This window comes from Bos javanicus, chromosome 28, assembly GCF_032452875.1.
Source record: "Bos javanicus breed banteng chromosome 28, ARS-OSU_banteng_1.0, whole genome shotgun sequence".
NCBI classification, from domain to species: Eukaryota; Metazoa; Chordata; class Mammalia; order Artiodactyla; family Bovidae; genus Bos; species Bos javanicus.
Genome location: NC_083895.1, coordinates 25,922,941 through 25,950,296, shown reverse-complemented (window position 1 = coordinate 25,950,296; position 27,356 = coordinate 25,922,941). Strand labels below are relative to the sequence as shown.

The 27,356-nt window shown below is 36.2% G+C and overlaps 1 protein-coding gene across 7 annotated transcripts in view; it reads left to right on the top strand.

Moving 5' to 3' along the window:
• The window catches only part of HERC4 (HECT and RLD domain containing E3 ubiquitin protein ligase 4), a 127,690-nt gene that overhangs the window by 37,416 nt on the left and 62,918 nt on the right, over positions 1-27,356 (top strand). For all 7 annotated transcript variants that reach the window (XM_061405120.1, XM_061405119.1, XM_061405121.1 and 4 more), the window contains 4 exons: positions 325-401; positions 6,412-6,633; positions 7,736-7,827; positions 15,258-15,388. In XM_061405120.1, coding sequence (XP_061261104.1) covers positions 325-401; positions 6,412-6,633; positions 7,736-7,827; positions 15,258-15,388 — 522 coding nt within the window. The remainder of the gene's footprint in view (positions 1-324; positions 402-6,411; positions 6,634-7,735; positions 7,828-15,257; positions 15,389-27,356) is intronic.

The window sequence follows — 27,356 nt, the reverse complement described above, 5'->3', positions numbered from 1 at the left end:
AAGTTAAAGTTTTTTCAAATTTTGATAATAAAAACATACGAAAGCACTGAAGTATGAGCATGGATTACTGTGCTTAAATATTGTCCTTTCAAAGTGTTTTCTCATCACACCTCATAATTTTTCATACTTAGATTTTGTTTACTGATTTTAGTGTAAATTTTTTATAAATTGGGCTTGTGTGAAAAAAGCATAAACTGCTAGGTCACACTAGTAAGGAACTGCTGGTAAGGAAACTCTTTGCACATAGTAGGTGGTCAATAAATAGCATTCAGGATTCATTTATTAAACGGAATTAACTAATCCTGATCTCTTCTTCTTTTCTAGAAATATTAAAAGTTTGTCGGATATCCAGATAGTACAGGTTGCTTGTGGTTACTATCATTCACTTGCACTTTCTAAAGGTAAGCATTGCTTCTATTTTCTTTTGCCTTTTCAGCTTTCTTATTTAAAGACGAAATTCCTTCAACTTCATCCTTATTAAACATTGCCCCGGTTCTTCTTTATCCTTTTCATTTCTGTATACATTTTAGAATTAGTTTGGCAGTTTTCATAGACACTTATTAAACTATTGGGATTTTGTTTGGGATTGCACATTGTCTCTAAATCGAATTGAGGAAAATCTTTGTAATACTGAGTTTTTCAGTTCCTCAACTGGTGATATCAGAGAAGGCAATGGCAACCCACTCCAGTACTCTTGCCTGGAAAATCCCATGGATGCAGGAGCCTGGTAGGCTGCAGTCCACGGGGTCGCTAAGAGTCAGACACGCCTGAGCGACTTCAGTTTCACTTTTCACTTTCATGCATTGGAGAAGGAAATGGCAGCCCACTCCAGTGTTCTTGCCTGGAGAATCCCAGGGACGGGGGAGCCTGGTGGGCTGCCGTCTATGGGGTCGCACAGAGTCAGACACGACTGAGGTGACTTAGCAGCAGCAACCGGTGGTATGTTCCCATTCATTTTAATCTCCTTTTAATTTGTCTCAAGAATATTTTGTTCTTTTCTGTGGAGAGATCTTACATACATTTTGTTAGATTTTCCCATAGATATTTGATGTTTTTTGTTATTCTGAATGGTGTCATTCTCAAATCATTTTTTGCAAGAATATAGACATGACATTGATTTTTTGCATCTGATTGTTCTTTATCTTGCTGAACATTATTCCTTCATAGCTGGGGTAGTTTATAACTTGCCCAATTTCATTTGATCTCACAGATAAACTTTTTATGACTAGAAACAGAAAGTCATCTAAGCATCCTGGTACCTTCGCTTATTTCTTTTGACTTCTTCCTATGCTTGCTAACGATTATGAGTTCGTAGAGAACCTGTCATATATTTATTTTTTTATAGTTTTAAAATTTTGTTTATTTATTTTTGTCTTTGCTGGGACTTTGTTTCTCTGCACAGGCTTTCTACTCTCTAGGTGTGGTGCGCAGGCTTCTCATTGTGGTGTGGCTTCTCTTACTGCAGAGTGCAGGCTCTAGGGCAAGGGCTTCAGTGGTTGCAGCCTGTGAGCTCATTAATTGTGGCTCCCAGGCTCTAAAGCACAGCTTAGTAGTTGTGGCACACAGGCTTAGTTGCTCTGGGGCATGTGGAATCTTCCCAGATCAGGGATCGAACCCATGTCTCCTCTGTTGGCAGGCAGATTCTTTACCACTGAGCCAGCACACATGCACCAGGGAAGCCCCATGTATTTGTTGTTACATCATTTATAAAAGTAAGTTTCAGTGGCTTTATTATTATTAGTTTAAATTTATTAAATGCCTTGTGAGGCCTACTGCGAATGAAACAGTAGACTAGAACTATAGGGAAATACCAATAAATTAAGAGACAGTTTTAGAGACCATGTGATCTAATAGAAGAGACAGATGTACAAATATTATAATTGAGGCAGAAAAAATATATACTATTTTTGGTCAAGGTAAAAGTAAAATACTGTGGGAATAAGGGAAAAAGTGTAGTTTGACAATAGAATTGGTAACAGTCATATTTGCTGCAAGTCTTGAAAGATGAATATAATTCAGAATTGGAGACCTGTTGAGAAGCAGCTAGGGGGAAATGTTAAGGATTGGCTAAAGTAATAATAGTACTAGTGAGAGCATAGAAGGAAAGTATTTTGTGTATTTGTGTATCAGCGTATAATTTTACGTGGGTATTTTCAGAGCATGGGAGACATTTTCATACTTAAATAGTGGTTGAAGTAAAAACAAATCTGTTACAAAGGGCCCTATGTGCCATGTTAAGGGATTTGGGTTTATTCCATCTAAGAAATAAAATGAGGGGTCGGGCTGGCATCCCTGTATTTTTTGATGTTACCTGTCAACTTCTCTTTTGGTACTTTGGTAGATAAATTCAAGATAAATTTAAACCCAAAGGCTTTACTGATGAGGACAGTTTTTTTATCTTGACAAGTATTCTTTTGCCTTATTCAGCTTCATGTTTTAGCAGTGTCTTATTCATTTAGTGAAAAACAGATTTTTGGGGTGGGGAGCAGATCACTCAGTATGAAATAGGCACAGTGGTAAGCAGTATAGTACTAGCCTTTACGGTGGTTGTTTAGTTGCTGAGTTGTATCCAACTGTTTTGTGACCCCGTGAACTGTAGCCCACCAAGCTCCTCTAGCCATGGGTTTCCCAGGCAAGAAAACTGGAATGGGTAGTCATTTCCTTCCCCAGGGAATCTTCCTGACCCAGGGATCAAAGCCTTGTCTCCTGCATTTGGCAGGTGAATTCTTTACCATTGAGTCACCCTTAGGGACTAGCGTAGCCCTTATGGTTCAGTCATACAGATAACAGTATAGTCATATAGTACAAAAGAAGACTGTAAAGAAAAAGGTTTGGGATACTCAGATCCTGTAATAGGGGGATTGAACTTAATCTTGGAGATTAAGGAAGAGAGAATAGAAGTAAATTAGACAAGAGTGAGGGGAAGGTTTAGGCAGAGTGTGTGAGACAAAAAGTGTGTAAGAAACTGGCTTTGGAAAATATGAAGGAAGGTGAGTATGGCCAAAGTATAGTAAGTGAGGGAAGAGATTGGTGTGAAATGAGCTCAGAAACATAGGTAGATTTTGTAGAACCTTATAAGCCTTGTTAAAAATATTTATCCCAAGAGTAGTGAGAAGGCACTGACAAATTTTTCTCAGGTGAGCAACATTTCAGATCTATGTTTTTAAAAAAAAAATCAGCTCATTTGAGTTTCATTATGAAATAAACACATGAACATATAAATTTATGGAATAATTAATGTGAAACTTATCCAGACCACTATTATGGTGTCTACCATATATCAGATCTACATTTTTATATCTCTGTATATACAAATGTCTGCTAGTTAATGTCCATAGAGTATTTCTGCAAGTGCATATCAGCAGTTGGTAAGAGTGCTTGTCTTTTGGAAGAGGAACTGGTGATCTAGTTTGGAGAGAAGCTTAGTAAGTATGTACTATTATGGTATGAATTTTTAAAAATCACTTATTAGTATGTCAATTATTAGTACCATTTATTTTATAAAAATAAGTAAAAGATGTTTAGAGTTGTAAAAAAAAATGTAGCAATGGATGAGCAAATGTGGTTAAGTAGAGAGAACTAGAGATCTCTTAAAGAAAATTAGAGATACGAAGGGAACATTTCATGGAAAGATGGGCACAATAAAGGACAGAAATGATAAGGACCTAACAGAAGCAAATGGAGAAGGCAATGGCACCCACTCCAGTACTCTTGCCTGGAAAATCCCATGGACCGAGGAGCCTGGTAGGCTGCAATCCATTGGGTTGCTAAGGATCGGACACGACTGAGCGACTTCACTTTCACTTTTCACTTTCATGCATTGGAGAAGGAAATGGCAACCCACTCCAGTGTTATTGCCTGGAGAATCCCAGGGACGGGGGAGCCTGGTGAGATGCCGTCTATGGGGTCGCACAGAGTCAGACACGACTGAAGCAACTTAGCAGCAGCAGCAGCAGCAACAGAAGCAGAAGATATTAAGAAGAAGTGACAAGAATACACAGAAGAATTGTACAAAAAAGATGTTCACAACCCAGATAATCAGGATGGTGTGATCACTCACCTAGAGCCAGACATCCTGGAATGTGAAGTCAAGTGGGCCTTAGGAAGCATCACTATGAACAAAGCTAGTGGAGGTGATGGAATTCCAGTTGAGCTATTTCAAATCCTGAAAGATGACACTGTGCAAGTGCTTCACTCAGTATGCCAGCAAATTTAGAAAACTCAGCAGTGGCCACAGGACTGGAAAAGATCAGTTTTCATTCCAATCCCTAAGAAAGGCGATGCCAAAGAATGCTCAAACTACCGCACAATTTCAGTCATCTCACATGCTAGTAAAGTAATGCTCAAAATTCTCCAAGCCAGGCTTCAGCAATATGTGAACCGTGAACTTCCTGATGTTCAAGCTGGTTTTAGAAAAGGCAGAGGAACCAGAGATCAAATTGCCAACATCCGCTGGATCATGGAAAAAGCAAGAGAGTTCCAGAAAAACATCTATTTATGCTTTATTGACTATACCAAAGCCTTTGACTATGTGGATCACAATAAACTGTGGAAAATTCTGAAAGAGATGGGAATACCAGACCACCTGACCTGCCTCTTGAGAAACTTGTATGCAGGTCAGGAAGCAATAGTTAAAACTGGACATGGAACAACAGACTAGTTCCAAATAGGAAAAGGAGTATGTCAAGGCTGTATATTGTCACCCTGCTTATTTAACTTACATGCAGAGTACATCATGAGAAACGCTGGGCTGGAGGAAGCACCAGCTGGAATCAAGATTGCCGGGAGAAATATCAATAACCTCAGATATGCAGATGACACTACCCTTATGGCAGAAAGTGAAGAGGAACTAAAAAACCTCTTGATGAAAGTGAAAGAGGAGAGTGAAAAAGTTGGCTTAAAGCTCAGCATTCAGAAAACGAAGATCATGGCATCCGGTCCCATCACTTCATGGGAAATAGATGGGGAAACAGTGGAAACAGTGTCAGACTTTATTTTTTGGGCTCCAAAATCATTGCAGATGGTGATTACAGCCATGAAATTAAAAGATGCTTACTCCTTGCAAGGAAAGTTATGACTAACCTAGACAGCATATTCAAAAGCAGAGGCATTACTTTACCAACAAAGGTCCATCTAGTCAAGGCTGTGGTTTTTCCTGTGGTCATGTATGGATTTGAGAGTTGGAGTATAAAGAAAGCTGAGTGCTGAAGAATACTTTTGAACTGTGGAGTTGGAGAAGACTCTTGAGAGTCCCTTGGACTGTGAAGAGATCCAACCAGTCCATCCTAAAGGAGATCAGTCCTGGGTGTTCATTGGAAGGACTGATGTTGAAACTGAAACTCCAGTACTTTGGCCACGTGATGCGAAGAGCTGACTCATTTGAAAAGACCCTGATGCTGGGAAAGATTGAGGGCAGGAGGAGAAGGGGACGACAGATGATGAGATGGCTGGATGGCATCATTGACTCAATGGATGTGGGTTTGGGCAGACTCCGGGAGTTGGTGATGGACAGGGAGGCCTGGTGTGCTGCGATTGATGGGGTTGCAAAGAGTCGGAGACAACTGAGCAACTGAACTGAACTGAACTGAGAACTATTATAAGAACCTGTTGAAATGGGTAGGTGTGGATCTATTAGCCATATTTTTCTTTAGAAAGAAAACAGTATATGACTTGATTGATAGGTGATTAATTAATAAAAACCTGTATGTAAGGTAAAAGAAGAGGGGAATATGAAGGATGACTCCTTATGTTTATGACTTGTGCTGCTGAATCAGTTAAGATGGTTATTTACTGAAAATGAGGAACATTAGGAAGAGATCCAGGTATGGGAGGTAGGAAGGGGATTGTGAATTGAGTTTAGGGCATGCTGAACTGGAAGTACCTTTCAAATATCGAAGTATAGCTGTCAGATAATCTATTGGATACATGGATTTATTGCTCAGAGGAGAGATGTAGGGTAGTGATAAATTTTGAAGGTGTTTAGCATGTAATTGATAACTGAAGCCTTGAGCTTAAATGAGTCCCTCTTGGAAGAAATCATATAATAAAAATGAGACCTGAGGAATATTAAAAAGGTGGTACTTTCTTAGGAACATCAGGAAATGAGATCACCCTCAGTTATGTGACTTACCCCATTCATTAGTAAAGTAAGTTGAACTAAATCTCGAAAGGAACATCAGGAAATGAGATTACCCTCAGTTATGTGACTTACCCTATTCATTAGTAAAGTGAGTCAAAGTAAAACTCTACTAATATGGATTGTTCTAGATAGTATCGTATAAGAAATAATTGTAAGGAGGAATATGTATTTTCATCCAGTGTAAGGAAGAATGTCCCAAAATAACTGATCATTTTCAAATGGAATTTTTTTGTGTGTGAGAAAAATAGTAATTTATGATTTTTGTTTTACAGCAAGTGAAGTCTTCTGTTGGGGACAGAATAAATATGGCCAATTGGGTTTAGGCATTGACTGTAAAAAGCAAGCTTCACCACAGCTGATTAAGTCTTTACTTGGAATCCCTTTCATGCAAATTGCGGCTGGAGGAGCCCATAGTTTTGTACTCACCCTTTCTGGAGCTATCTTTGGATGGGGACGCAACAAATTTGGTCAACTAGGTCTTAATGATGAAAATGGTAGGTTTGCATTTTTTATAGTATACTTTTAAAGAGAGATGATTTTTTTGAGATGAATTAGTGATTCTTAGTGTCAGAGAGAAGTATACACAAATCTTCCTTGGGATTGAAGTGGGGATGGAGAGATTAGTTTAAAAATTCCACCTTATAATATTTTTAGGAGATTGTGGGAAGGCCAAAAATAGTATTTTATTCTAAAATAAAATGGAGAAAGTATATCTGGACAAAAATCTTCATTGTTGAATGATGACTAAAAGAAAATTTAGAAAAACATTTCTTCAGATGGGTAACCACATTATCAGCTACCATCAGTTGAAAAAAGTTGTAAAATTATCCTGAAAAGTAAAACAAAGTATTCATCTATTTGAGTATTTCAAAGAAATATTTATATCTGAGTCATTTAATTAATCTGTTAATGGTGATGCTAATGTCTTACAAATAAACTTTTTGAATTTTAAAAAATTATAACTACTTAAAATTAGGATCTTGGGAACTGATTTTTCATAGCTGCATTAGGTTTAATGCCAATATTTGAAATACAAAGACTGATTTAATAAAGTTCAACATAATTATAATGAGTTAGACAAAAGTGAGTTGTTGATCTATAACAACTGGAAATGATAACAAATAATACTCTTAGAATTTAAAAGTACTTTGTTCTGCATAAGAAAACTATGTCAATTTATGGTATTTATTATATCTTTCCTGCTATAAAACATCAGAAAGTATAGTTTTAGGTTTCAAAGTAGGATGCTATGAGCTTAATTATCATGAGGTAGATATAAAGAATGATGTATGTGTATTAGAAGCAGTCAAAAAGCTTTGAAATTCCTTGATTCCTGAGTGTAGATTGGCATTGAGGCAGATTAGAATTTAAATTCCCCTTTTTAGACCTTTCTTTTATCACTGTAGTAGGAATAGAAAGGCTTGGCAACCCAACTTAGCCTTTTACTACAGAATTATTGAATTGTTAAAATGGTTTAATTATCACTGTCTTCCACCATTGGGAAAGCTGTAGAGAAACACATTGTAGAAGAGTTTTAATTTTAAAAATACTGTTCGTTAATACATTCGTTAACTGTTCTCTTATTGAAATTTTCAGATAGGTATGTTCCTAATTTACTAAAGTCACTAAGAACTCAGAAAATAGTTTATATTTGTTGTGGAGAAGATCATACTGCTGCACTAACCAAGGTATTGTACTCTTGTAAAACTTTTTTATTAATATTTATGTAGTTATTTTTGTAATTAGTGAATATTTTAATACTTTGTGTATTGAAACCTTGAGAGTTACTGATGTCTAAAAAATAATTTATCTTGAAAAAGGGACTTAGGTTATCATCTGTTCTCAAAAACAGTTTACCTTATATTTCAACTGTTTTATGTTACGAAATGTGAATTGTGATCTGCTGTTTGTGTGGTGATGATATATATTGTTGAGTTTTACAACTTAATATTAAATACTGCTTGAATAATATTGTGAATGAAATAATTTCTTTTTAGTGTGTCAGGCTTACTGTGCTTTGTGTATCAATCTTACTTATATTGCATAACTCTGCCCAATTTTAATTTAGCTTCTATGTGGCTTATAAGTATAACAAGTAACAGAGGAGACTGAATTCCTCTATTATCCCTAGGCCAAGAATCAGTATTATGCAAGAAGTTATAATGAGCTTTCATCACCGTCTTGCTAATGGTTTTAACTCTGACCTCTCACTTCCTTGAATATGTACCAGTTCAGTATCAGTACTGTATAATTCTCTAGCAATTAGAAGTAAAATGAAAATAGGCTAACCTTTACCAGTAGTGTTATTTATTATGTTAACATAAAGGAACTAGCAAATTATCATTGACTGAATTAGAGATTAATATTTTTGCATTTTTATCTTTTTTTATCCTGCATAGTAGATAAAATTGTCAAGAAAAAGTTACTTCTCATCAGATTTGTAAAAATTCTACACATTTACTACCCGGCCCCCCCCACTGGGTATTTCAAAATAAGAATTATTCTCAGTCCTTATCAAATACAGTGTACTAAAGATACTTTAAAAAAAATATTATAATGACCAATTACAAAAGTTAATTTTTAGAAAAATTTTATTGTACTTGCTTTGGAATAAGGAAGTTTTATTATCTCTGCTAATCTTATTACCATATTTTATTGATTTAAAAAAAAGTTCAAATTACAGATGTAATCACTGTTGGCAAGTTATAAATTTTAGTGATTCTCTTCTGTCATTGATACTTAGAAGAAATAAGCTGTGTTGAACATAATAGTAAATATTTTGTATAATATTATTCTTGAGGATTAACTTTGTGGTAGAAATATTCATATGTTAATGCTTTTCAAATTCATCCTTTCAGATAAGCTCTCTTCTTATTTTCCCAAGATTTCTAAGTCTTTATATCTGTTGAGTTTTTTTTTAATGTGAATTCTATTAATCTTCTGTATTTTTCTCTCAAAACTTATCACTGGAATTTTCGGTATATATTATTTTCAGCAAAATTAGATAGTTTTAACTATTTCAAAAGTAAGATTTTTTTAGTTTTCCTTGTTGAAAGTTAAAATATAGTTGTGTATCAATGCCTTTTGCTTTTCTGCAAGAACTTCTTGAAGATAGATTAGGATTACTTTACAAAGCAGTTTAGAACTTCTTGAAGATAGATTAGGATTACTTTATAAAGCAGTTTAGAACTTATTGAAGATAGATGAGGATTACTTTACAAAGCAGTTTAGAACTTCTTGAAGATAGATTAGGATTATTTTACAAAGCAGTGTAGATTAGGATTACTTTACAAAGCAGTTTCCTTGTGCAAAACAAATAGGAAAAATTAAAAAAACCTTACAAAATTTAAAAACAGAATAAATAGAAATGCATGTTAATGGATATGAAGACACTACCATAAAGATGTCAATTTTTTTCAAGTTCTTTTATAAATTCACTATGCAGATTACATGTACATGTACCTTTTGACTTATCTGTCCCTTAGCAATTTTAAGAATCTATTCCAAAGATACAAAATTATGTATACACAAGGCCGTTTGCTGTGGTAATATTTTAATAACAAAAGAATAGAAGAAATCCAAATACCTAACGGTAACAGCCTAATTGAATAAACTGTGGTAATTCCACTGCGTGTAGTGTCATGCCCTGTAAAACAGAATGAGGAAGATCTCTATTTTGTTGTAGAATGATTTTCAGGATATATTACCATTAAGGAAAAAGAAGATACATGTTATTTATATTTGAAAAGAATAGGTAGACCATATGAGCCTTGCCTTATGTTTTGACTTTGAAACCTAGAAACTCTTATACATAATTAAAAAGCTAACTTACATTTGTATATTAAAACAGTTCTACAAAATTACTAGTGGTACAACTGCAGAAGATTTCTTTTAGGTCATTTTAAAGTATAGTATTTTGTTGTGCATCACTAGTGGGAAATAGCCTAAAGATAAATCGAATTCACAAAGAGCCTCTTAAACTGCATTCTGTTGTCTTATTGTTATTAGGAAAATTAGTAGTTATTTTCACTATACTGCATATAGAATAGGATAAAGCAAATAAGTATTTATTTTATTGTCATTAGAAACCATGATTTTCAGCTTAAGAGAAAAGACATATAAAATGGTAGCAATCAAATTAAAAGTAATCTTTGCTTTGACTCAAAAGTATCAGTGTGAATTCTTACTTTTCTCCTTCTAAAATAAATTTGTTGGTTTGCTATGACCACTGAAAGATCTGAGATATAAGTAAATATGTGCAATCTAGAAGCAATGAATATTCTTTGATTGTTGTAGATTCTGTACTAAAAAGAACCAAGGCTTCTTAGAAAAGAGTTTGATCTCATATCTGGAACCAAAAAAGTATGAAAATAGCCTTGGGTATTTTGTGTTACAAAAAAGCAGAGACTACTAAGATCATGGCAGAAGGACAACTTGAAGAAGTGTATTCAGTGGTCAAAAAAAGGAAATATCTTTAATAAGTGGAAATACACCAATTATAAGAAATCTATGACTTCATAATGATCCTCTTTTTACCCAAATCAATACAAAACAAACTTCATTGCTTATCCTTGGAAGTTGCTGGAACAACTCATTTTTCTAAAAATTAGTAAATGAGAAAAGCATTTTTATTGTATTTCATGACGGCTTAATAGCTGATGAGTTAAGTTTTCTATAGAAAAATTTCAACTAATTTAGAAGAAATATTTTTTAATACTCATTTTATACTCCTTAATGAAGTGTTGAATCTAGACAAAGATCAGCATTAAGCTTAATGGGACTAGATAAGGCTGAAACGTACTGTCCCACTTATTTTTAATGTTAACAGTCAGACATATGATTATTGACATGCCAAGATACAAAGATTCATAAGATACTACTATCAATAATTATATATTAACAAATTTATCAGGTAACCTAGATGAAATGAGTACATATTGGGAACATACAAACTACCAAAACTGAATCAAAACTGTTTACCAAAGGAAACAAAATCAGAAGATGCCTCTAAAGAGTAAGGAGATTATAATCAAAAGTCTCCCAAGAATGAAAAGCCCAGGATCAGATGTCTTTACTAGTGAATTCTATTATTTGAAAAATAATTAATACCAGTCCATCTCAAACTCCTATGAAAAATAGAAGAGGAGGGAACACTTTCAAACTTACTTTAAAAGTCCAGCATCATCCTGATATCAAAGCCACACAAAGTCACTGCAAGGAAAGAAAGTTACAAGCCAACATCCTTGATGAATGTAGATGCAGAACTACTCAATACTAGCAAACTAAATTCAGTAGCACATTCAGATGATTATATATCCAGTGATCAAGTGGGATTTATCCCTGAGATGCAAGGATGGTTTATCATTCGGAAGTCAGTGTTATACACCACATTAATAGAATGAAGGATAAAAATTATATGATCATCTCAGTAGATGTAGGAAAAGCATTTGACAGAGTTCAGCATCCTTTAATGATAAAGACTATACAAAGGGAGTATGGAGGGAACATGCCTCAACATTATAAAGGCCAAATCTACCACTGATATAATAATTAATGGTGAAAAGTTTGAAAAGTGAAAATTTAAAAGTTTTTCCTTTGGGATCAGGGACAAAACAGGATGCCCACTTTCACTACTGCTCTTTAAGATAGAATTGGAAGGGGAGTTCCATGGGAGTCTAGTGGTTGGAACTCCATGCTTCCTCTGTGGGAGGATATGGGTTCCATCTCTGGTTGGGGAACTAAGATCCCGCATGCTGCATGGCCAAAAAAAAAAGTACTTGAAGTCCTAGCCATAGCAATTAGTCATGAGAAACATTAAAGACATTCAAGTTAGCAAGGAAAAAGTAAAATTGTCTCTGCAGATGACTTGATACTATAAAGAGAAAACCCTAAAGACTCCTTGAAACATCTTGTTAGAACCAATAAATGAATTTAGTGACATTGCAAGATACAAATTAACATTTAAAGTGGGTTGTGTTTTTATACACTAACGAACTAAAAAGAGAGAAGCAGCAGCCCCAGTTACAGTAGCATTAAAAACAATGTAATGCTTAGGAATAAAGGTAGACCAAACAGAGGAAAGACCTGTACACTGATAACTATATGACATCAATGAAAGAAATTGAAGAAGACAGAAATAAATGGAAAGATTTCTCGTGTTCTTGGATTTGAAGAACAAATATTGTTAAAATGTCTGTACTACTCAAAGTGATCTACAATGTAATCCATTTCAAATTCGAGCGGCAGTTTTCACAGAAATGGAACAATCTTAAAATTCATACAGAACCATGAAAGACCCAGAATAGCCAAAGCAATCTTGAGAAAGAGCAGTGAAGTAGAGGCATCGTGGTTCCTGATTTGAAGCTATATTACAAAGCTATGGTAACCAAAACTGCATGATAGTGGTGTAAAAGCAAGCACATATATTAATACCAATGAAACAGAATCAATTCAGTTCAGTTGCTCAGTCGTGTCCGACTCTTTGCGACCCCATGAATCGCAGCACGCCAGGCCTCCCTGTCCGTCACCAACTCCCAGAGTTCACTCAAACTCATGTCCATTGAGTCAGTGATGCCATCCAGCCGTCTCATCCTCTGCCATCCCCTTCTCCTCCTGCCCCCAATCCCTCCCAGTATCAGGGTCTTTTCCAATGAGTCAACTCTTCGCATGAGGTGGCCAAAGTATTAGAGTTTCAGCTTTAGCATCAGTCCTTCCGATGAACACCGAGGACTGATCTCCTGTAGGATGGACTGGTTGGATCTTGCAGTCCTAGATAGTCAGAAATAAGTGCAGCAAATCATTAACAAGATGCTGAAAGCATACATCATCATTAATAAATGATACTGGGAAATCTGAACATCCATATGCAAATGCTGGATCCCTAATTCATACCACTTACAAAATGTAGCTCAAAATGGAATAAAGACTTAAATGTAAGGCCTGAAACTGTAAAACTCCTAGGAGAAAACCTGGGGAGAAAGTTTCTTGGCATGAGTCTTGGTAGTTATTTCTTGGATGTGACGCCAAAAGCACACAGATAACAAAAGCAAAAATAAACTAAAAGCTTCTGCACAGCAAAGGAAACAGTCAACAAAATGAAAAGTCATCCTGTGGAATGAGAGAAGATATTTGTAAATCATATATCTGGTTAGGGGTTAATATCTAAAATACATAAGGAACTCAAATAATTCATGACTGAAAAATAGTCTAATTTAAAAATGGGCAAAGGGCTTGAATAGACATTTTCTGAAGGAGATACACAAATGACCAAAAGATCATGAAAAAGGTGCTCAGTATCAACATCAAAATCTTCAGGAAATGCAAATCAAGACCACAAACTCATATCTGTTATGATCACTATAATTAAAAAACAAAAACAACAGGTTTATGGAGAAAGGGGAACCCTATACTCTGCTGTTGGAAATGCAACTTGGTGCAGACATTACAGAAAACAGTATGAAGATTCCTCAAAATATTAAAAACAGAACCACTGTAAGATCCAGCGATCCCACTTTTGGATGTATTTCTGAAGGACATGAAAACAGGATCCCAACAAGATAACTCTGCTCGTTTTTACTGAAGCATTGTTCACAATAACCAAAATACTTAAACAACCAAAGTGTCCACTGACAAATGAGTGGATAAAGGAAATGTGATGTGTACATGTGTGCGTGGGCATACATACATATACTGGAATATTATTCAGTCATAAGAAGGGGAAATGCTTTCATTTGTAACTGCATAAGTGAACCTGGAGGCATTATGCTAAGTGAAATAAGCCAGGCAAGGACAAGTACTAAATGGTATCACTTATACATGGAATTGTTAAAAAAAAGTGAAAGGGGAGGCAATTAGGAATAGAAAGTCAAATTCACAGAAACATTGAGTAGAATGGTAGTTCCCAGGGTGTAGGGCATGAGGAAACTGGGGATATGTGGTCAAAGGGTACAAACTTCCTGTTGCAAGGTTTTTACATTCTGAGGATCTAATGTACAACATAGTGACTATTAACAATACAGTATTCTGTACTTAAAATTTGCTGATAGTAGATCTGAGCTTTTTCCTTCCCTCCGAAAAGTATGTGAGGTAATAGATGTGTTAATTAATTTGACTGTAGTAATAATTCCACAGAGTATATATATGTCATGTTGTATATTTTAAATATTCACAATCTTATGTCAAATCAGTAATGTCAGTAAGATGAAAAAACCTGGGAAACAAAACTTCAGTCACTCAGTCATGTCTGACTCTTTGTGACCCCATGCTATTTCTGTCCAAAAAAGGAAATTAATATTTTTTTGTGTATAGTGGTATTGTGTTATATATTTTTATCTGTTAGAGGTATGTTCCATTGAGAATACATACACATTTATAGGTGAAATGACTCATGGACCACAGTTTACTAGTTTAAAGTACCTTTGGTACAGTTTTCTGCTTTGAAATACCCTCCCAAAGCGGGTGGCAAGGGCATCAATGAACCAGGGTTGTCTAAGTTTTACCAGTTGAAAGCGACCGTTATATGGTAATTTGTATGTAGATAAATATATATATTTGTACGTAGATAAATATATATATATATATTTGTCTTTACTTTTGTGTCTTTGTTGAAATTCCCCATGATAAAAAGTTTTTAAACAGAAAAATCAATTTCCTGACATAGCAGTCTGTATAAATACTCTCATTCCACTTTCATTTAATAGCTTAAATTTGTTTACATAGCTGCGACTATGAAGAAAAGCAATTGAACTGAAAAAATACTAACCGTGCTTTTGTTAAACTGTCATCATGAATTACTTTTTAAAAAATATTACCTTTAATCCAGTTATGTATTTTACGACAAATATTTTAAAGATTGTCTATAGTTTAGTAACACTATGCTAAGAGTAGGTATATTTGTGTGCTGTGTTTATACATACTTTTTTTTTCTTTGCAGAGCTACTTTGGAAACTGAAAGTGATACCATTTTTAGATTTTATGACATTTTCTGTGATTTGACAAGAATATAAAGATAGTAAAAGGCAGTGCAAAAAATAGTATTGGTTTAATGAAACTTATTTTCCTGAAGATTATTTTCTTTTATCAGGCTTTCTAATCACAAAGGATTTTGTCTTCTTTTTAGGAAGGCGGAGTGTTTACTTTTGGAGCCGGAGGGTATGGTCAGTTGGGTCATAACTCTACCAGTCATGAAATAAACCCAAGGAAAGTTTTTGAACTTATGGGAAGCATTGTCACTCAGATTGCTTGTGGAAGGTAAGCGGTTATAGAAAAGAGTATTTTCATCTATCACCCAATTATTAGGTTTTTTTTTTTTTTTTTTTAACAATCCAGGGGTCTTTTAATTATTACTATTATTATACCACAAATTCCTAGGGAATGACTTCCAGCAGCTCAGGCTCCTTTCCATTGGTTCTCACAAAGTGTGCTTCTTTGGTAGCATTTCAGATGAACTTGAGTACCTTTCTGTTTGGCTTCCTTTTTTTCCCCTGATCATTTTTATTCACATGTTGGGGAAACTGTCTTGGCTCTTAAGGGCTGCTTTTTGCTCGATGTATACATTAATTCTCTTGGCAAGAAGGATTTTGCCCTTGACTTGTTTGTTTATAGTATGGCAGTAGCATGCAGGGTAACATTGTAGATTCCTCCACTTGTGCTGTGGTAACATTTGTGGGTCATTCCTTTTTGAACAGTGCCGTTCCATGTAACGTTACACTTGAAGTTATAGTCTTTTTTCTTTTGCTTGTCCACCTTTTTCTTTAAAGAATGAACAAATTAAAAAAAAAAAAGTGAACAAATTGACCAATTAATTATTTAAGACATAAGATTAATCAGTGGTGAAAGTTGAACTGGAATACTGATTTCCCCATCCCCAGTTCTTGGGAGTAAATAGGAGTCTGGGCTTTGTAATTGAGCTTCACCTTTGGTCCCCAGAGGCAAAATACCCTTTGCTTGACTAACTTGGTTTTGACCACTTAGCTTAATTTTTTTTCCAGCTGGTATATATCTCTATAGAATATAATTTACTTTTCCAACAGTTAATTCAGATACACAGAATTATGCTGCAGGTAGCCTTTGGTGACTTCCTTTTCTTTCTTTTTTTAACATCATGTGTATGATTATCCATCTGTGTATAGCCATGGTTCTCCATCATTAGGTCTTACTGCTGTGTTTTACTCAACTTTATGCATCTATAATTATTTACTCATTCTATTACTGATGGACTCTTGGGTATTTCCATTTTTGGCAGTTGCAAATAATTTTGCTTTGAACATTTATTATTTGATATACATAAACTTTAATATTTCTAAAGTGTATAGTTAGAATGGAATTTCTGGGTCGTTTGTTGTTGTTTAGTCACTAAGTCATGTCTGACTATTTGTGACCCCATGGACTGTAGCTTGCCGGGCTCCTCAGTCCGTGGAATTTCCCAGGCAGGAATACTGGAGTGAGTTGCCATTTCCTTCTCCAGGGGATGTTTCTGACCCAGGGATTCAACCTGTGTCTCCTGCATTAGCAGCCAGATTCTTTACTGCTGAACCACTAGGGCTTCCCAGGGTCATAGAGTATACTTGAATTTTACAGGTTAATGTTATCCTTTTTACCAGAATGGTTACACCAGTTTACCTTCCCATCACTATCAATTTGGTATTGTTATATTTTAAAATTTTTGCTAATCTTATGGATATATAGTGGCCTTAATCATGATTTTAATTTGTATTTCCATGATTTGATAGGGATTGCATTGAGTCTGTAGGTCACTTTCAAAAGTATTGACATCTTAATAATATTAAGTCTTTTAATCCATGAATGTGGGATCTTTCCATTTATTTAATTTCTTTCAGCAATATTTTTTAGTTTTCATTGTATGTCTTTTTGCTGATTTTCCTACATTACTGTCTTTTGTGTTTATTTTTTGCAGTGAAATGTTTTACTTTCCTTATTTCCTTTTCTGTATATTCTTTAGCTATTTTTTTGTGGTTACCATAGGAATTATATTTAATATCTTAAAGTTGAGAAGGCACTGGCACCCCACTCCAGTACTCCTGCCTGGAAAATCCCATGGATGCAGGAGCCTGGTAGGCTGCAGTCCATGGGGTCGCTACGAGTCGGATACGACTGAGTGACTTCACTTTCACTTTTCACTTTCATGCATTGGAGAAGGAAATGGCAACCCATTCCAGTGTTCTTGCCTGGAGAATCCCAGGGACGGGGGAGCCTGGTGGGCTGCTGTCTATGGGGTCGCACAGAGTTGGACACGACTGAAGTGACTTAGCAGCACTAACAGTAGCAGCATCCTAAAGTTACACACTAACTCAAATTTATACAAAGTCAGTTTCAATAACATACAAAAACTCTGTTCCTGTACGGCTCTGTCCCTACTTGGTTTCAGTTATTGGTGTCACAAGATAACTTTTATATACATTGTGTGTCAAAAAAAAATAATAATTTTATGCATTAGTCTCTAAAATTCTGTAGAAAACAAAATTTGGAGGAAAAAGCCCAAAGTTAGAATAGTACTAGTTTTTACAATCACCTGTATATTTACTTGTGGAAGTTCCTCAGTTGTGTCTGACTGACTGTGACCATATGGACTATATAATCCATGGAATTCTCTGTGCCAGAATACTGGAGTGGGTAGCCTTTCCCTTCTCCAGGGGATCTTCCCAACCCAGGGATTGAACCCAGGTCTCCCGCATTGCAGGTGGATTCTTCACCAGCTGAGCCACAAGGGAAGCCCAAGAATACTGGAGTGGGTAGCCTATCCCTTCTCCAGGGGATCTTCCCAACCCAGTAATCAACCAGGATCTCCTGCGTGGCAGGTGGATTCTTTACCAGCTGAGCTCTCAGGGAAGCCCCATATTTACCTTTACTGAGATCTTTATTTTTTTAATACAACTTTGAGTAACTAGTGTCCTTTCATTTCAACTGTAGGATTTCTTTTAGTATTTCTTAAAGGACAAGTTTGGTGATAACTCCTTCAGCTTTTATCTATAAATGTCTTAATTTCTCTCTCATTTTTGAAGGAGAATTTTGGTGGTGGTTTAGTTGCTAAGTTGTGTCCGACTCTTGCAACTCCATGGACTGTAGCCTGCCAGGCTCCTCTGTCCATGGGATTTCCAGGCAAGAATACTGTAGTGGTTTGCCATTTCTTTCTCCAGGGAACCTTCCCAACCCAGGAATCGAACCTGGGTCTCCTCCATTGCAGGCAGATTTCTTTACTGACTGAGCTATGAGGGAGTATCAAATTCATGGTTGATAGGTTTTTCTTTCTGTAATTTGAACATATAAGCCTACTGCTTTCGGATCTGCAAAGTCTCTGCTGAGAAATCTGCTGATAATCCTATTGAGGATTCCTTGTATGTAACAAGTCACTTCTCTCTTGATTACTTCAAGTTTTTCTCTTTGTCTTTCAACGATTTGATTATAATGTGTCTCAGTATGGGTCTCTTTCAGTTTATCCTACTTGGAGTTTCTTGGATATTTGTGTTTTTCATCAGATTTGGGAACTTTTTGGTTATTACTTCTTCAGATGATCTCTATCTCTTTTTATCTTCTGGAACTCCTACACTGCCTTTTTGGTGCACTCCATGATGTTCCATAGATGTTCCTTAGGTTCTGTTTCCTTTTCTCCATTTTTTTTCCCCTTGAGACTTAGTAATTCAGTTGTTTTATCTTTACAAGTTCCCTTATTCATTTTTCTTTCTGCTCAAATCTGCCTTTGATTCCTCTATTGAACCTTCATTTTTGGTTATTGTATTTTTCATCTCCATAATTTACTTTTGATTTGTTTTCAGGCTTTCTGTTTTTTTATTGGTATTTTCATTTTCTTCATATACTGTTTTCTTGACTATTTTCGTGTTTTTCTTTAGTTATTTGAGTATCTTTAGGAAATTGTTTTAGTCTATTAAGGTTCATCATCTGGTTGTTTCATTTTTCTAAAGTAGACTTTTTTACAGCATTTTTAGGTTCACAAGAAAATTAATTCATAATTAAACAGTCTATAATAGGAAAAAAGACAGGAGCTTTATTTAAGCCAAACTGAGGACAGTTAGCCTGGAAGACAGCTTCTCAGATAACTGAGGAACTGCTCCAGAAAAGCATACTTTTCAGCACAGTTTTATATCGTGTTGGAACAAAGACCCATCAAACAAGTCATGAATAGATTGCTTCAAAGTTTCTAAAAGAGATATGAGCATATACACAGCAAGTCCCTGTGGCCTTGAACCTGGGAAGAGAGTCTTTTATCATCGAAGGAGTGCTAGGATTGGCATCCCAGGAAGGGAGCAGGGATTTAATCTTTATTCTTAACATGAACATTGTTTATTTCTGGTCATTGTGTCCTTTTCTTTAATAATTAGAGCAGGTGTAGGATGTATGTTTGATGGGCCACAAACCAGCTGTTTTAATTAGTGTTAAATTTGTGTTATCTTAGGTGTGAGCCAGAATGACTTCCCATACCTCAATATGTGAAAATTTCTTTTCATCACTACATTGACAGATTATTGCAAGTATACGTATTGTACATTAGGGTTTATTCTGTCTATTTGGACAAATGTATATTGATGTGCATCCACCCTTGTAGTATTATATAGAGTATTTTCACTTCCCTAAAAATACTTTGTGCTCCTCTTATTCATCCCCCCAACACCCTAACTCTTAGCAGTCACTGACTTTTACTCTTATAGTTTTGCCTTTTCCAGAATTTCATAGTTGGAATCACATACCTTGTAGCTTTCTTAGATTGTCTTCTTTTACTTAGTAATATGCATTTATGGTTCCTCTGTGTTTTTTCATAACTTGGTTGCTGATTTTTTTTAATACTAAATAATATTCCACTGTCTAGATATAAGTTTGTTTATCCACTTACCTACTGAAGGAAATTTTGGTTGCTTCTAAGGTTTGGCAGTTACAAATAAAGCTGTTATGAGCATCTGTGTTTAAGTTTTTTTAGACACAGGTTTTTAACTACTTTGGATAAATAATGAAGAGCTCTTTTGCTGGATCATATTGTAATAGTTTAGCTTTGTAAGAAACTATCAAACTGCCTTCCAAAGTAGCTGTATCATTTTGCATTCCCATGTTGGTTCATTTTTTTCTTTGATTGGGCCATGCTTTTGTAATTTTTAATATTCTCTGAGATTTTTTTTTTCTTTTTGAAAACTGGACCTTTGAACCTAAAATGTGGTAACTCTGGAAAAAAGATTCTGCTTCTTCTCTAGGGTTTGCTGATTTTTGTTTTGTTTTGATTGTTACAGATTGTCTCTGTGCCAAGGATCAGACTGAACTGTAAGCCTAAGGTCTTCTCAGCTCTTTTCTGAGACTGTACCTTTTCCTGGGCATGCAGAATGACTTTCTAAATTCCCCTCTATATTCAGTTACATTTGAATGTCCTAGATCTTAAACAACTGACTTTTAAAAGGGGCAAAAGAAATAAAGGGAAGAAAATAGAAGATAAAATTAAACAACAACACACACACCAGCCCTTTCAGTCCTGGAAGTCTCTTCAGCTGGAGGAGAATAGGCTTGTGACAGTGGTCAGAAGGGTTACAGAAGAGACTTATCCTCCTTTTGTGTCTGTTCCTCTGTAATCAAAAGCCGCAATCAATGATCAAAGGACTGATCTCATATATAAGGACAGAATCCGTATAGCCTGCTCTGGCTCCCACAAGCTGTGTGCAAGATACACCTGGATCATTGGATAACTGCCTGTCACAGGGTTGAGGGTGAAGGGGTAGGTAGCTAAAACTGTGCAGAGTGCTGAAATTAAAATTAATTGCAGTTTATCACCCAAGCCTTCATTTGGAAATTGCAAAAGGCAGGAGGAGTAAAGGAAAGATATATCCATCTGAATGCAGAGTTCCAAAGAGTAGCAAGGAGAGATAAGAAAGCCTTCCTAAGTGAATGCAAAGAAACAGGAAAACAGCATGGGAAAAACTAGAGATCTTGTCAAGAAAATTAGAGATACCAAGGGAGCATTTCATGCAGAGATGCATACAATTAAGGACAGAAATGGTATGGACCTAACCGAAGCAGAATATTAAGAAGAGGTGGCAAGAGTACACAGAAGAACTATACATAAAAGATCTTAATGACCCAGATAACCACAATGGTGTTATCACTCACCTCAAGCCAGATATCCTGGAGTGCAAAGTCAAGCGGGCCTTAGGAAGCATCACTATGAACAAAGCTAGTGGGGGTGATGAAATTCCAGCTGAGCAGTTTCAAATCCTAAAAGATGCTGAGTGCTGCACTTAGTATGCCACCAAATCTGGAAAACTCAGCAGTGGCCACAGGACTGGAAAAAGTCATTCCAGTCCCAAAGAAAGACAATGCCAAAGAATGTTTAAACTACTGCACAGTTGCACTCTTCTCACACACTAGCAAAGTAATGCTTAAAATTCTCCAAGTTAGGCTTCAACAGTACATGAACCAAGAACTTCCAGATGTTCAGGCTGAATTTAGGAAAGGTAGAGGAACCAGAGATCAAATTGCCAACATCTACTGGATCATAGAAACAGCAAGAACATTCCAGAAAAACATCTACTTCTGCTTTATTGACTATGCCAAAGCCTTTGACTGTGTGGATCACAACAAACTGTGGAAAATTCTTCAAAAGACAGGAATACCAGACCACCTGACCTGCCTCCTGAGAAACCTGTATGCAGGTCAGGAAGCAACAGTTAGAACTGGACATGGAATAATAGACTGGTTCAAAATTGGGAAAGGAGTATGACAAGGCTATATATTGTCACACTGCTTATTTAACTTATATGCAGAGTACATCATGTGAAATGCCACCTGGAGGAAGCACCAGCTGGAATCAAGATTGCCGGGAGAAATATCAATAACCTCAGATACGCAGATGATACCACCTTTATGACAGAAAGTGAAGGAGAACTAGAGAGCCTCTTGATGAAAGTTGAAAGAGGAGTGAAAAAGCTGGCTTAAAACTCAACATTCAGAAAACTAAGATCATGGCATCTGGTCCCATCACTTCATGGCAAATAGATGGGGAAACAATGGAAACAGTGACAGACTTTATTGTTTTGGGCTCCAAAATTACTGTGGATGGTGACTGCAGCCATGAAATTAAAAGACATTTGCTCCTTGGAAGAAAAGCTATAACAAAGCTAGACAGCATATTAAAAAGCAGAGACATTACTTTACCGACAAACAGTCGTCTAATCAAAGCTATGGTTTTTCCAGTAGTCATGTATGGATGAGAGAGTTGGACCATAAAAAAAGCAGTGAAGAATTGATGCTTTTGAACTGTGGTGTTGGAGAAGACTCTTGAGAGTCTCTTGGACAGTGAGAAGATCAAACCAGTCAATTGTAAAGGATATCAGTCCTGAATATTCATTGGACAGATGAATATTCATTGGACTAATGCTAAAGCTGAAGCTCTAGTACTTGGCCATCTGATGTGAAAAACTGTCTCAGTGGAAAATACCCTGATGCTGGGAAAGATTGAAGGTGGGAGGAGAAGGGGACGACAGAGGATGAGATGGTTGAATGGCATCACCGACTTGATGGACATGAGTTTGAGCAAGCTCCTGGAGTTGGTGATTGATGGCAAGTCTGGCGTGCTGCAGTCCCTGGGGTTGCCAAGAGTCTGACACTATTGAGCGACTGAACTTAACTGAATTCCCTATACCCATTTTGCGAATTTGGAAACTTTTTAAATTGTTACTCTAGAAATAACATTAATCTTTGTATTAATACTTTCCCAGGAGTTGTAAGACCTCCATTTACCTTTCCTAATTTTCATTCCAAATATATTATTAAACCCCAGAAAAATATTGCTTCATATAGTCAGTGCACATTTAGAAATGGCTGTACATGCATTTACTACTTTCTTTTCTATTCAGTTTTTATAATAATTAGTATCATTTTCCATTTATCAGCCACCCTCTGGTATTTCCTTTATGTAGATTTGCAGGTGGCAGATTCTTTGCATATTTAAAAATGTCTGTATTGCGCCTTCATTCATGAATGATTTTGCTGGTTATAGAATTCTAGCTTGGAGTTTGCTTTCAGCACTTTTAAGATAACATTCCACTGTCTTTTGTCTTCAGATTTGAGAATTCAGCTGTTGGTATGTTGCTCCTTTGAAGACAATTTGTCTCTTTTCTCTTTGTCTCTTCAGTTTTGCTTTCATTTGTTAAGGAATGAATTTCCTCATTTTCTTACTGGGGTTCTTGAATCTATGGAGTAATATCTTTGATCAGTTATGGGAAATTCTAATCTCTTTATCTCTTTAGATACAGCTTTTCCTTTCCTCATAGGAATCTGGATGTCTATTTGTAAAAAGAAATTTATTTATTTATATATGGCTGTACTGGGTCTTCATTGCTGCATGGGCTTTTCTCTAGTTGTGGCAAATGGGGCCTACCCTCTAGTTGCGGTGTGTGGGCTTCTCATTGTGGTGGCTTCTCTCATTGCAGAGCATGGGCTCTAGGGCTTGAGGGTTTCAGTATTTGCAGCTTGTGGGCTAAGTAGTTGTGGCTTCTGGGCTCTAGAGCATAGGCTTAATAGTTGGGTGCATGGGTTTAGTTACTGTACCACATGTGGGATCTTCCCAGATTGGGGACTGAACCCATGTCTCCTGTATTGGCAGGCAGATTCTTTACCACTGAGCCACCAGGGAAGCCCCTGATTGGATGTGTATTAAATCGTCTCACTCCACCTTGTAGTTTCTCTCTTAACTTTCCACATTTTTGCCTCTATTTGCTGCCTTCTTGATTATTTTTATGATTTATGCTTCAGTTCACTAATTCTCATACTGTTATCTATTTTTTGTTAAACCTTTAAGGTCTCAATTGTGATTATTGTGATTTTTCAGTCCTAATGTTTCATACTCTTTTTAAAAATCTTAAGGTTTTTTTTTTAAAAATTTAATGTTTCTAGCTATTGGTCAGTTTTCAGCCTTGGCCTTTATTTCTTTGGACATTAAGCAACTATTAAACAGAATTATTCTAGGTTCTTGTGTTTGAAAATTCCAACGTCTGACATCTTTAGCAGTCTGTTTCTATTGTTCTTTCTGCTGGGATAAGTTCAGTGTACCCCGTTTCTTTGCTCAGTTTTGTTTGTTTGACCGTGTATTTGAAAAATGATTTATGGGAATAATTTGTCAAGGCCTTCCTTCATCAGGATCTCTTGTAAAAGATGAATAAAAGCTCAACATGTAAGTGGGCAGAAATGCTTACTATCATAATGTTTATTAGACTGTTGAAGTTATACATGAATATATATTCAGTAACGTGTAGAGAGTTCAACTTTTCTAGTTCAGCTTCATGCATAATTCATTAAAAGATTATAAATATTTTTAGGTAATTTTTTTCTGATGAAATATTTAATCAGTCTCCTGTGAGATATCACAGATTATTTACTGTTAATCCAGTTTTGTAATTCTTCATAGTTAAGATGAGCATGATTTGAACAGTTATTCTTAGCTCTGTAAACTTAGTTCTTTCTGATAATTTTATTTATTTAACTATTGGATTGGGGGAGGAATTTCACTTATATATTGATAGAGATGTAAGAACTTATCTACAGAGGGAATGTCAGTTGATATCTTCACCAGTTTGATTTGCAGGTAGTTGGTATTACAAGAACTATGTATTATTTCCTTAACAAATAATTGTCAGGAACTTCTTGAAGGAAGTAACCAAGGGATACCAGAAATATGAACTCATCAAGGGAGATAATCTAAAAGGAAAGGGTTCAAATTCCAGTAGTATAGTATCATACTGTTTTTAAACTATTACATCAAATATAGGACTTGAGATAGTTATGTTTGTTCAGTGGCTCTAACTCTGTGCTGTAATCCTTTGGAGAGTTTTTAGTAATATGTATTGTTGCCTAGGCTCACTCCTAGGCGATTCCAAAATGTGGCCAGGATTAAGAACCACACCTTTAATAGATCAGTATGTGGAGGAATTTAATGAACTAGTATTGAGCAGTAATTTTCAAATTATTGATATGTTCCTTTAAAATATCACAGTACTACTTCCTGAAGGAGGCAGACTGGACAACGTTAAGCCCTTCTTCAGCCACAGCAGTTTGTTTTATATGCTTGTTGTTCTGTCACTCAGTTGTGTCCGACTCTTTGCAACCCCATGGACTGCGGCATGCCAGGCAGGCTTCCCTGTCCTTCACTCTCTCCCAGAGTTTGCTCAAACTCATGTCCATTGAGTAGATGAGGCCATCCAGCCTTCTCATCCTCTGTTGCCCCCTTCTCCCTCTGCCATCAATCTTTCCCAGCATCAGGGTCTTTTCCAGTGAGTTGTCTCTTTGCTTCAGTTCAGTTCAGTTCAGTTTAGTCGCTCAGTCATGTCTGACTCTTTGTGACCCCATGGACTGCAGCATGCCAGGCTTCCCTGTCCATCACCAACTCCCAGAGCTTGCTCAAACTCTTGTCCATCTAGTCGGTAATGCCATCCAATCGTCTTATCCTCTTTCGTCCCCTTCTCCTCCTGCCTTCAGCCTTCAGTCTTTCCTAGTATCAGGGTCTTTTCAAATGAATCAGTTCTTTGTATCACGTGGCTGAAGTATTGGAGTTTCAGCTTTAGCATCAGTCCTTCCAATGAATATTCAGGGTTGATTTCCTTTAGGGTTGATGGGTTTGATCTCCTTGCTGTCCAAGGGACTCCAAAGAGTCTTCTCCAGCACCACAGTTCAAAAGCATCAATTCTTCCATGTTCAGCCTTCTTTATGGTCCAAGTTTCACATGCATACATGACTACAGGAAAAACCATAGCTTTGACTGTGCAGACCTTTGTCAGCAAAGTGATGTCTTTTCTTTTTAAGAAGCTGTCTGTGTTTGTCATAGCCTTTCTGTGAGTTCATTTATGGTTTATTTTGTTAAATGTGTATCCTTGATTTAAAAAATTTTTATTAACTTTAGCTCATCTGGCTCTGAGATGAGTTGGTTGTTAGATTCTCCTTAGTTTTTCAGTTATATGACAGGCTAGATAACTTGAAAACTCTGGAATCAAAAGGTCCTTTTAAGTAAATAGCATAGATTAGTTTGCAAGGAATTAAAGAGAATTCCACTGGGCAAAACCAAGGAAATCTGAAAATAATACCTGTTAGTTTGAACTGACTCTGGAGCTACTCTGAAAAAATTTGCCAATCTGGGTAATGTATTAATTAGCTTATTTTGCTTGACAAACCACCCCCAAATTACTGACATAATTACCTATTTAGCTAGTAATTCTGTGGCTTAGTGATTTGCGCTGGGCTTCGTTGGGCAGTTCTCATCTTAGGTGAACTCAGTTGATCAGTTGATGGTCTGGATAGGGGCTGGGTAGTCTGTGGGGTCTTTAGCTGGGTCGGCTTATCTCTGCTCCAGATTGTATATTATCCTTCAAGCTAACCTTAAGTATGCTCATAGTAGTATAGCAGGGTTCCAAAAGAGAGAGGAAAGAATGCAAAGCCACCTGTTAGGCTTAGGGTCACCTCATGCACTGTCATTTCTGCTTCATTCTGTTCAAAGCACGCCATAGGCCAGAGACCAGTTTTAAGACATGGAGAAATAGATTTCTCATCTTGATGGGAACCCCTACAAAAGTCATGTTGCAAGGGTAATGGGTATAGGGAATGGAATAACTTCAGCAGTTTTTATAAGCAATATACCACAGATGGCAAGGGAATTTGGAATAGGAAGTAGGACCGAAGAAGTGGTATAGGTGGTAGTGAGGCCTGCGAAACCATCTCCTCCCAGTAAAGCCACCTCATGGGATGAGTCCACAGTGAAATATTCTCTTGCTAGTTTAAGGAAACTTTTCTGGCCTTGGCTTAGTCTCTTGTTTGAATCTTCCCTCAGAATTTATAAGCACAAGACTGTCCTAAAGTAGGCTTGGGATTTATCAGAATAGTCCTGAATTGATGTATATGTATTATGTTTTACAATGTATTAAGGGTTTTAAATGAAGTAACTGTCTGCATGATTTGAAAAGAAGAACTAGAAATGGGATAAAACATAGTCATTAAATTTTTAAATTCAGTGGATAATGGAAACAGCAGGTTGGACATACTGCTAAAGAGTAAAGTAATAATATGGAAAACAAATCTAGGGAAATTAGTCACAAGGGATATGGATATTTAGGAGAAGTTAGAAGACTGTTAGAGTGTTGGGAAGATAAAACATTTGTCTAATATTATCAAGAAGAACATTGAATACATGGGAGAGAGACAGTATTTATAGAAATAACATAAG